Source organism: Aptenodytes forsteri, unplaced genomic scaffold (assembly GCF_000699145.1).
Source record: "Aptenodytes forsteri isolate BGI_AS27 unplaced genomic scaffold, ASM69914v1 Scaffold54, whole genome shotgun sequence".
Lineage (NCBI taxonomy): Eukaryota > Metazoa > Chordata > Aves > Sphenisciformes > Spheniscidae > Aptenodytes > Aptenodytes forsteri.
In genome coordinates this window covers 2601226-2613492 of record NW_008796044.1, presented here as the reverse complement: position 1 = coordinate 2613492, position 12267 = coordinate 2601226, and the positions used below count along the sequence as shown (strand labels likewise).

General features: G+C 37.6%; 1 protein-coding gene across 3 annotated transcripts in view; it reads left to right on the top strand.

Moving 5' to 3' along the window:
* TENM2 (teneurin transmembrane protein 2) overlaps positions 1-12267 on the top strand; it is a 600599-nt gene that overhangs the window by 481559 nt on the left and 106773 nt on the right. For all 3 annotated transcript variants that reach the window (XM_009285708.1, XM_009285709.2, XM_009285710.1), the window contains 2 exons: positions 45-240; positions 3396-3497. In XM_009285708.1, the coding sequence (XP_009283983.1) occupies positions 45-240; positions 3396-3497 (298 nt within the window). The remainder of the gene's footprint in view (positions 1-44; positions 241-3395; positions 3498-12267) is intronic.

The window sequence follows — 12267 nt, the reverse complement described above, 5'->3', positions numbered from 1 at the left end:
TTTTTTTTTTTTTTTTCCTTTTTTTCCTGTTTTTTACCCTGCAGTATGATTTCATGGAACGCTTGGATGGGAAAGAGAAATGGAGTGTGGTGGAGTCCCCACGGGAACGTCGAAGCATTCAGACCCTTGTTCAGAATGAGGCTGTGTTTGTCCAGTACTTGGATGTGGGTTTGTGGCACCTGGCATTTTACAATGATGGCAAGGACAAAGAAGTGGTCTCTTTCAGTACGGTTATTTTGGGTAGGTATCTCCACAAGCTGAGCATTTTCCCTCTCTGCTTACACCTTCCCTTACTTAAAGTCATAATACTTTCTTGCAGTCTTCAGTATTCGGCCTGTTTATCCTTATGCTATGTTGTGCATTTTTGTTTCTCAACACTGCTCTGTCAAAAGGTCTGTAATGGGGTGCTGATTTTAATTTGCTGATTTCTCTTTTAAGATTTTTAGCATTCCCATAGACCTTGAGTTTAGTTCTGGAAAACAAAACTCCGATAAGTTCAGTCTGGGTTGAAGCATTCCCCAGTTAATATTCCTCTCCCTTATCTTTGTCATTTTTATACTTCTTATTTGCTTCTCCTGATAAGCCTCTTTACACCCAGGCGGAGTAGTATCCAACAGAGGAGAGCTGTTTAATCTTAATAGAAAGACAGTACAAGAAACTGACACCTGCGAATGAGGTTATTGTTTGCAGTCACCCCAGAGATTAATTGAGTCAGTTAATTAGCCATATGCCGTCTTACAGCTTACTACTCACCTAATAGTGGGTCATCTCCTCAACATGGTGGAATCAAGAGCAGAACAACATCCAGCCTATGATCTGAGAAGCTTTCAGTTTTGTTAGAATAGGGTTCCATTTAGTTGAAAATCAAACTGGGTCTAAATTCTCCAAGCTTTATCAGAAGATTTGTTGAATTTGAAGCACTTGATGAACTTTGCTGCATATCTTGTCACACTGGCATAAAAAATTCTGATAGTCTGTGTGCTATTCCATCCTGGCTGGTGAAGTGTTAAATGGCACTATATTGTATAAATCTGTAATTCCTATTAGTTTAGGGAAAGAGAAACTGCAAAAAGTCCAAGTGAGTTTTTAAGCTTGATGAAAAATAGTTGGAGGTCTTTTCCAGTCTTGCCTGATTAATGATATGAAGCTTAATTTTTTCCTTTTACACCAGTATAAAATTCAGTTTGTTGGATTAAGTCCCAAAGGGTGTAGGGGGATAGCCAATACTGTTTCATTAAGTATGAATATCATTGTTTCTGTTAACCTCAATTAAGGTGAAAAAATGATTTTTCTTCCATAGCTCATATGTGGTTTTGTAAGAGTTACTAGGTGCTATGCATGTTGATATATATATTTGCATATTTGCCCATAGAAGGCTTTTTCTGTTTCTCCAAAAACAAGAACATTTGTGCTTATATCTTGTTATGCCCCTATTGTGCTTAGAAAACCTTCAGATATGATAAGCTGTCCTTAAAAGAGTTGCCTGGTCTAGGCTACAGCTTTCAAGAGCATCAAAGGTCTAACAGTCAGGTAGACTACTTGATAGTGCAATAATAGTAATTGGACTGAAATGTAGAGAAAAGTATAGTGTTTTATCCAGTTCAGAGGTGGTTCTACACACACCTAGTAATCAAATGTTTCATAATCAAAGGATCTGAGACAGCTGAAAGTTTCTCTGATGTGGAAGAGGAGAAAGAATAACAGAAATGTTGTTAACTCCCAGACAATACTAAATTTACCATGATTTTGAATACATAGAAAATGCTTTTGTGTGCCCTGAAGCAAAATAATGAGTAAATCTATAGACAAGCTTCTTCATGAGACAAGCTGATATCTTTGAGCATTACGTTTCAATTTTTCTTTTCATTGTTTACATGAATCATTTCAAGAGGCCAAGCTAATGACATCTCTTTGAAAATTTTCTTAGGGTTTTTCACACACCTAGTAATCAAATGTTTCATAATCAAAGGATCTGAGACAGCTGAAAGTTTCTCTGATGTGGAAGAGGAGAAAGAATAACAGAAATGTTGTTAACTCCCAGACAATACTAAATTTACCATGATTTTGAATACATAGAAAATGCTTTTGTGTGCCCTGAAGCAAAATAATGAGTAAATCTATAGACAAGCTTCTTCATGAGACAAGCTGATATCTTTGAGCATTACGTTTCAATTTTTCTTTTCATTGTTTACATGAATCATTTCAAGAGGCCAAGCTAATGACATCTCTTTGAAAATTTTCTTTAGGGTTTTTTTATTTAGTGGCCTGCAACTGTGAAATTAGATTTAAAGTTGTGCTTGAATCTTTTTCCTCTTTTCAGTTTAATTTGACAGAAAAACACTCTGTATGGTTCTGCTAGTTCCAAATCCAAAATTCATTTTCTGTATTGTACAGCTGCTATTTGTTTGGTGTCTGGAACTGACAGAGCCATTTAGTTTGGGACCACAGGTCGCACAACAACAGGGAGTAGTAGTGAAGAGTAACAACATTCCAATTAGATTTTTGTTCCAATAATTCAGTGTTGAAAATATGATCCACTGAAATCCAACACCTTTCAAATGAAAGTGATTTTAACAATTAATTTCAAAATTGGAATTTTATTTCTAGGTTGTTATTATGCAAAGTACTGTATATATTATCCAAATAATAGCAGAAATTGTGGAAAATAAATATTTTGGTAAAATGAAATTTTATCATCAGTCAGGTGTGCTTACTCTTCTCAGATTATTGAAGTCATCAACACTTCAGTCGGTCACTTAAGCTCTGGTGTTAAACCTTGTCCTCTGTTTTTACAGACCTCTTCTTCATCCTCTTGCATAGCTACTTGCACCATTTTTATTAATTTTTTTTAGGATAAAGAATATTTGCTGGAGCAAAAGAGCTCCTCTTTCTCACGTTCAGCAGACATTTCTGTCAGCTTAATTAATGAGGCTTTAAATGTCTAGAAAGAAAAGAAGATACAGTCCTTGGGATAATCAGTTTCCCATGGAAAAGTGGTTGTGCAAGATCAAAGTCTCATTGCAAAAGGGAGATTGTTGATTTTCCTGATGAAGCATTATGCTTGCTACATAATATGAATTCACACATAGCTGTAGAGGTCTTGAGAGGCAGTCCTGTCTACCTGTTTGAACAGAGGACTTGAGCACTATCAGAAGACTTTGAGTTCTAATAGTGCTCAAAGACTTAATATGTGACTTTAGTATCTCACTAGATCTCTGCACTTACGCTACCATGAAACTTGGTACCTTTCTGCTTCACCTGAGCTTTGCGGTGTTAATATTATTAGGGATTGTTCTTCTAAGTACTGAACACAAAATAAACTGAAGAAAAATTAAGCAAAGAATTTGTAGCCTAAATAGGAACCAACTAATGTGCCTGTGATGCTTGTGTTTCAGATTCAGTGCAAGACTGCCCACGTAATTGTCATGGGAATGGCGAGTGTGTGTCCGGTGTCTGCCACTGTTTTCCAGGATTTCATGGAGCAGATTGTGCTAAAGGTATCATTTTCCCTATGTTTACAAATAACCACAGTGTGTGTTTGTGATGTATGGATTTACAGTGCCTGCTAGTTAGCATGGCTCCAAGCTAGATTCAAATAGATCAATATGCACTTTTTTCTTAGATCTCTTAGTTAAATATGATCAGGTGGAAGTGTTGCTACATTGCTGATGAGCTTGCATAACTACAACTTTTTTTGTGTCAAAGGTAGTAGGCAGAAATGGCAGAACAGATTTATTTTCTGTGAAAGTGGATGAATTATCATCAGTGCTTTCTGATAATCATTAATTGGTCTGCAACAGAAGACTGATTATCATCATTGATAGCATGTAATGTATATTCTGGCTGAGCCTTACTTCTAGTTCATAGCATCTTTCTGGCTTACACAATTACTCTTTGACCAAAGGCAGTTCACCTTTTTTAGGAAAATAAGTAGGACTTGATAAAGTCTTAAAATAAACTTTTTCTTAAGTGTCAATTGTAAATTTTAACGACTAAAACTGGAAGATGCATGATAATCAAGGACTAAACAGAAATCTAAAAGACAACTATGGATTGGCAGTATGTGTTTACTGTTTTTCTGAGAGTTTGGGATAGCTGTCGTAGTGAAAAGATGCATAAAGGAGGGCCTCTTTAGTTTATACAGCTAGTAGCACATATGTTGTCTAAATCAATGGCTTGGTTCTATTCCCTGCTGTTCCTGAGCACAGTCACAACATTTTACAGTTTGATTCCTCCTTAGTTTGTGTGAGATTTAGGCACACTATCAATATCGTGTGCCTACCATTGTTTTCCACAGGGATAGGGTTGTTAGTGTTCAAAGGGGGAAAGCCTGGTGTTTGCAAGCTTTTTGAAATGCCTTGAAGGATCTTAGAAATGTGCTCATTTCTTCTTAGACTCATGATCCAGTCCTGAGGACAGTTTGTTGTGCCCCACCTCTTTCACTGGTGTAGCAGGGTGGCATCCAGCATACCCGTGCGTGTCTATGAAATACTCCTTGAATAGCTGTTATAGCCATACTGGAGAGAGTCCTTTCCATTTTGTGTCTCTGTATTTGGCTCTTAGAGGTGCCCCAGTACAAAAAAAAAAAAAAAAAAGACCCCAAGGGCCTCGGAAAGCTAATGCTGTTATTTCAGTGCTCATTCAGTACCCATTTTAAAGAACGCTTCAAATACAGCGTGCATGTTGCTTGATTACCTGAGAAATTAAGACACTTGGCAAATATATAGAGGATATATTACAAAGTAAATGGTGTGATAACGTGCGCTATAAATACACACTGCCAGCTCTATGCATTTCTGTGGTGTTAACCTGTATGCATGCAGTGACCGTGTCCTTCACTGCCACTCTTCACACATACATGGCCATTAAATCACGTCATTTGCATTTTGAGTTGTGGAGCAATCCTGCATTGTGTACGGAACCTCTGTGTAACACTGTATTCTATGTTAATGCTAGAAAGTACTTCATTCAGGCTATGTCAGATAAATAGCTTTTTTATAGGGTACTTGTCAAACTGTATCTATCAGGCTTCTCCTACCCCTCAGTACATTCCCTCTGCTTCCTGCTTTGTCCTTTCTGTGTTGTCTCTTTCCCCTCAAAAGTGGAAATGGTTTCTTGGAAGCTTCTTTCAACTCCTTTACTGTTTTCTTGTCAGACATCATGGTATTTCTAAAGAACAAAGCAGCTTGAAAAACTACATAAAATGACAAAATGGGTGTGTTGACAGAATTCTTATGTTTCTGTGCAAGCACATAGCTGCACATCTTTATACTATGAGACATACCCAGAAATGTGCGGCTGAGTTAGGGTGTAAGGGCTGTATGCCTCACCCATTTCACAGGCACTGTCATGCCTGTTCTCATGTCCACAGATTTTTCTGCTTACTTGAATGCTGATTACATGTGAGAGCAGTTTCAGAAGACAGAAATCAAAATTGGGATTGTATGCCTGGTAAAACACAGTAAAACAAGATAGAGAATTCAATCTTTTCCAGCATGTAATATCTATGGACACATGTTTAATATACATTTACCGTAATGTTAAATTCAAAGCTGTCACAAGTATGGAAGGATAATGATTTTCTTTCCATCTGATTTTTTTAATTATTATTTCCCTAGCAACACATCTTTCAGTGTCTCAGTTCTCCACTGTAAAATAATTTGAGGCAAGACTTAAATAGAGAAATGTGGAGAAAATGTGAACAAGCTCCTCAGATGGCTTTTAGAACTTGATTCATGCCATAACACCGCAGTCTAAGAGCTTCACATTGGGTGAAACCCAACTTTGATACATATGAAGCATGAAGTATAAAGATACCAGTGAATCCTCGGTTTCAGGGCTGAAACTCCGTTACTTTACTCCATCCATGTAGTTCTAAAAGATAAAAATGAAGGAAATCTATGAGAGACAGCACAGATTTGACTTCAGATCCATTAGCTCCAGGAAAATACCATGAAAATTATTAGGAGGGATGAACTTTTGGCCCAACCCACAGGCTGAAATACACTTTCATACCCTGACTGAAGTGGAGGAAATGTCACCTTATCATATATTCCTGCCAAATACTGGGGGGTTTTATTTCTCACCCTTATCTGTGGAAATAACTTATTCTCAGGTAGCTAGTATCAACAGATTTACTCCATCCTTGCTTAGGCAAAATTCCCTTTGAAATCATTTGGAGTTTAACCTAATTAAGAATTCCGTCTACCACACAAAGAAGGTAATGATACATTTTAATCTCATGTGGATAAAATATGGCATCTAACGAAAAAGAAAGTCTGATAATCAAAAGATAATTCAGTGGGTGGAGATGTATCCTGATAAAGAAAATGTGTATAGTTAAAGCCAGTGGAAGATTTGCTGTAAATTGAACTGCACTGTGAGTAACCTTCTGTCCACAATTATCTGTAGGAGTTATCGATAAGAAGCGATGCTATGGCCAAGGATCGATTAAAGAATCAGACGTGCAGCTATGATTATGTTATTTTGGTGTGTTGTCACTTTTTTATATTCATCTCTCTTTTTCTGTAACCTCTATGACATAACCACCCAAGTATATCAAGATGTCCTTCTTACTTAGTGTTCCCACTGTTAATGTCTGATAAGAGTTTGGTCTCTCAACTGCCAAGTTCTGTGGTAAATCTGCAAGCAGGCACCCTTCGTCGTGTCCTGCTTTTCACCAGTCGTAGAGTTCAGTGTTACAATGAGTTGGGTTCCTAGAAGCGACTCGGAGTTGCCTATAATTTCGTTTCATCTCGTAATATATTTGAAGGGCATGCAACTCTTCCATTCCTTTAACAAAAATACTTCCAAAGACACTGACATATACTGTTTTGCAAATGTGCTCAGAGCCTCCTTTAATTTTGCATTTTAAAATACTAGGATTTGCATCATAAGCATATTTCGCTAATCTGAAAAGGTGAAGTAACGTACCTTCACACGGGATTTCTACATCGACACGATGAGCGTGGCCTGTTAAGAGATGGTGTCTGATTTGTAAAAGAAGGAAAAAAATTGAGTCAAGTAGCTCATGTCAGCTGCCATGAAGTTGCCGTTTAGCAGATACTTTTAGTTGATTATGCAATGTAATAAGAAACATTTAATATTTTAATCTAAATGGATTGAAGGCTTTTGTATTTTTTAAACCAGATAATTTGTACCATGTTTGATCAGTTGACTTTTTAATCTGATTTTAAGAACTCTAATGATTCAGATTTATGTTATTCACAGTTTCTTTTCCTGTTCTCCTTGTGTGGGTTTTTCATTATTTTATTTTCATTCTGTTTGTTTTTGGCTTACTGGCAAAGGACGACGCCACTTTAATAAGTATAAAAAGAAGGGTAGGTTTTTTTAAAATTTCTTTTTATTTCTTTTGCGACATCTATTTAGTTTGAAATAGTTACTAAGCTGTAAAGTGTAGTCTATGTCTTTTTAAATTTATTCTAATGGATTTGCTGTTTCTGATGATTGCCCGCACCACAATGAGAGTTCCTACCACTGCCATTTTCTTTGTTATGTGCGTACTGTTAATCTCTGTTTAAAAATGTAAAAAGCTGTCAATTATTAGGTAAGTAAGGTATAATTGCTAGAAGTAGCAACTCTTGCTTTTTCTCAGTTGTTATTCAAATTTCAGTTGTTGGGACTGTTCTTGGTCTGAGGTTATTCAGAGGCTTATTGCTTGGGCAATAGTGCATAAAGTAATGTTTTTTCGTCGATTGAATACTCTGCTTGAAACGATTCTCTTAGTGCCATGTCTAGAATGCTCCCAGTGCCATAAGAGGTTCTGGGAGTGATTGCAGTGGGGAAAACATGAATTTTGGAGTGCATCTTGCTGAATAATTCAGTACTCGGTTCATTGCTGTAGAGCGTGTGGCCCACAAGAATGAAAGGTGTCCGGCATATGCTGGTAATGTATAGGAGTTAGTATTTCCTCTCTATGCGAGTAAGGAAAACAAAATTTGCCTTCATAACTTGGCTAGAAATTTTAGGAAGTGAAAATAGTGCAAGCAGACAGAAGCTCACTGGACTTTGAAGGGAAAGGTGAGAGATGATACTGAATAGCCTTTCTCCTTTGCCTGTCCTGCACATGATCGTAGCCTGACAGAAGAGATGGGACCCGTGGTGAGGCAGCACTTCGGGTCTTCCGTGGCACAGTCGAACTGGTGAATGTGTGTCTTGTACTATTCAAGTGACTCGCTGCAAATTTGTGCAATAACAGATTATAGATCAGACAAGTGAAGTAGTTGGATTAAACATGATGGTACCCAAAGCAGATTGGTTTGGCAGAGAAAAGAGTGGGAGAGGAAAAATAGTGTAGGAAAAACGCCATTTTTATGGCATTATAAAGAGATTGTCATGAGCAATAGTACTTGTTAAAGCTGGTCTATTGTGGTTAGTGCTTTACAAGCAAAACAAATAAATAAAAACAGCACCTACCTCCAGGAATTTACCCTGTCAATACAAGTTGAAAGGGAATGAATGGGGACCAATTGACAGATGTGGAGATATAAGGAAAAAATGTGATATGCAGTGTTATAAACACACTGGCAGTGTGACTGTTGTCAGTTTTGGGGAACACTGTGGTAAAAGACAGTTTTAAAGAGGGATAATGGGGTAGATAGATACCATCATGTGGATAATAGAGGGCAAACGGGGCCTCCAAAGAAGACGGAGCATAGAAAGGAGCTCAGAAAAGCTCTTTTTAGATTTGACTTTCAAAAGCATTGTAAGTCACAGAGAGGTTGAAGTCAGAATTCTAGCAGTGAGCAGTCTGGGGTGAAGCGGGCCTGTAAATGAAGTTGGAGCATGAAGTTCATGTTCCATGTGATAAGAGGAAAGGACCTGAAACAGGACTGGGAAGGAAGAGCCACACAGCTGAAGGGTAGATTAACAGATTAACAACATGATTTTTGCAGCACTGTTTCACAGAGACATGACTGAAGAAGACTGAATTTCTCAACACTAGAGAAAAAGGTGTTGATTTAATGTAGATTTTATTTGCTGAAAGCTAGGGCAATAATTCTGACAGAGATGCAATGCAGAACAAATCTGTAAGACTTTGTCAAAGCCTGAATGTGAGGTGAGGAAATGGATGAGTCAAAAATAACATCCAGGTTATGAACCTTAATGACAGGTAGAATGATGGTATTGTCCATTGTGATAGAGCAAGCATGCAGGGGAGGGCTGAGAAGTAGTGGGTTAGAGAGGAAAGAGAAATTAGAGAAACAACAACTTTATTGGCAAGCATTTTACGTGTTCATAATCATAGCATGTCTCATCACTTACACTGTACTCATAAAAAAAAAAAAGGAAAAAAGTATGCTTTTCTTTGAAAATACTGCGTTCATGACTTGTCACCCACACATATCTCACATCCTTGCTTGCAGTTGACAAAATTCAGCATGTTCGGCTTCTCTTTCAGTATCTCTACCTGGGTGGGTTTGTTTTTGGGTTTTGTGTGTTTGTGTGTGTATGTGTGCCAACTTGTGTATGTGCTGCAGCAGCAGCACAGCCCTGGCTTGTCACTCAAATCTTCCCTCGCAGTGGGTGGAAGCATCATTTTGATACTTGATCAGACAAGGCTGTCTTTGGCAATGTTCCTCTCCAGCACTTCCCACCTCTCTGACTCAATACCTTAAAATGCCTTTGTTATAAATTTTCTTCTCGTTTCCCCAGTCTCATATTTTATTAGCAGATGTTTTTAATTTCTGGCAAACTGGTCGTGTCCTCACTTGCCTTCCAATGAGTTCTATGTACAGGGCAGTACTTGCCGGTCTGCCCTCAGTTTTCTTAGTTTTATGGAACTGCAGTACACTCTGAAAAGGGTTTTGTGCCATCAACTGTGCCTAAAATAATTACAGAATAAGTAAATGGACACATAACCCATTTTGACAATGATTGGCAGTCATTGCTGTCTATCAGCTGCTAGCTTGCTTGCATGAAATGAGATGGTAGCTTTGATCCAGCGTCAGGTAGACAAGTAGAGCCAACACAAAATCCACTACTGGCTCTTTCTAATTGGCAATTTAAACAGGAGCCAAGAACTGAAGGGGTCACAGGCTGAATTCTTTCTGATTGTTAGTGGTCATGGCTCCAAAAGGGGCTCAAGGCACACGGTCAGTAGTGCGACAAGGAGTAGAATACAGAAACCATTGTTTCTAGTCTGCAGCTTTCCTCATCAATCCTCATGAGCTCTGCTGGAGATTAGAGGTAAAAACAGGGGACTGGAGAGTCTGGACTCCTGAATTCTACAACAGATACCTTGAAAATTTCTGTTACAACACAAGTCATTTAGCATCCTAACATTTCATTACTCTTTAAAAACATAGAATCATAGAATCATAGAATCATTGAGGTTGGAAAAGACCTCTAATGTACCTGTCCCTATAGTACATTGTAGATTAAATGTGAGGATTGCCAGACGTTTGCAAGGCATGTGCTGTTAGTAACAGGATGGTGACATAAGAGTACTCGGATTACTCCCTAGCCTGTGCCGGGCTAGAAATTGGTGCTTTATATCCTTTGCATTCTTTGTAAGGGAATATTTACAAAGTTGAAATAGGACCCAGGAGCTACTTTTAGCATTGTGAATATTTGAGAAAACAGACTTAAAAAATATGGATTTCAACAGGCAAAATATTAACTTCTCATTGTTCTTAAAGCTTTTATGGCTTCTGCTGGTTCCAGCATTGAATTCAGGGTTATAAAGAATTTATCTACAGAAGAGCTTGTCCTGAATAATTTCAAGTGGGGATGCTCGTGTTGTTTAGAAGCATGTCCTTCCTTCTGTTTGTTATAGTTGTGCCTTTACAGTGCAGCAAAAATGCTTTAAAATTTTTTAAGATATTTATTTAATGTTGTTAAATATACCCAATACTTGCATCTAGTATAGCAATTTAATTAGCATGTTTTCTATATTAAACCACCAGTAAACTTACAGCCAAATTTGTGCCTGTGTGTTACACTGCCCTTTCATATGTTCCTAAATTCATGTTGCAGCATATGAACTTGAAATTATGTATGACTCCTTTTCCCAAAGCGCTTGCAGGATAGTGGTGCACCTGAGAAGGTAGACTTATTTCTGTAGGAGAAAATTTCAAAGACAAAGCTAAAAGGATTAAGAAAAAAATGTGGAATGCTGAGGAATTCAGTAATGAAGGAGGAAGGAAATAACTGAGAAAAGTTGCTAATGCCATTGCTGGACAAAACACGATAGGTAAAAAGAAGTGGGCATGTAAGTAATTATGAGTCTCTGATTTCAGTGAACACTAGTGCATCTTTATCTGATCACTCATTACCCAGCCTGTAGAAATTCAGAGACCAAAGACAGAGCCACAGGCACTACTGCAGCTGAGGTCTACAAACAGGAACCAAGTTTTGTTGGCTTAGTATGATAAGGAAGTTTGCTTTGCTTATGTCCAAGATGGAAAGCATACGGAAACACAGTAAAATCTTATTAATGGATTTTTCTTCAACAGCATTATAGTAATATTTTCATACCTATTAGAAGCAAGGTACATTCATTTGATCTCTCACAGCTGCTTTTGAAGCCCGTTCTATTATCAGTTACTTCGTTTTATCTTTCTTCCTTTCTTATACATGTGCAGCAACAGCCCATCTATTTGCACAAATATTTTCTGTTTCAATGGGATTCCAATAAATAGAATATTTCAAAAGGTTCCCAGTGCAGCAAGGAGGTGGACATGCATACAAATACATGCAGGATGCAAACCATTGTGCAGCTTAGTTTCTGGCAAGCCAAAAATCTTTCTTCCAATCTTACAATACTTCCATGGGTGGCTCTCTGCTCTAACTGTGCTCTGCTGAGCTGAATTGTGCTCACTGTGATGTATGCTTTGTAATTTGTTTTTGTGTTTAATTGCTTAGCTTATTTAATTGTGGTGCAATCTACATTTTGTTTTTAGATTGCATTGTCTCCATGGACTTGTACTGGTATTTGTTTATTTCATTAAGTTCTAAGAGTTTGTCTTTGCAGTTGTGTTGGGATCATCTTGGAGTCCTTGCGATGATGGTAAATGTCATTGAAGCAACTATGATTAAGTAGTATTGCAAATCACGTTATAGAAATACAGCTGTTAAGAGATCCTTAGACATTTGCCACCCCTGAAGAACAGAAACAGCCCTGAATCACAGCTTCAGATTTCAGCATGTGTGACTTTTTTCATGTCTACATTATATCTAGATTTGAACCTGTAATTTAGATCTTCTCCTATATTTAGACCTTATTTGGGTGAGATTAAATTCAAT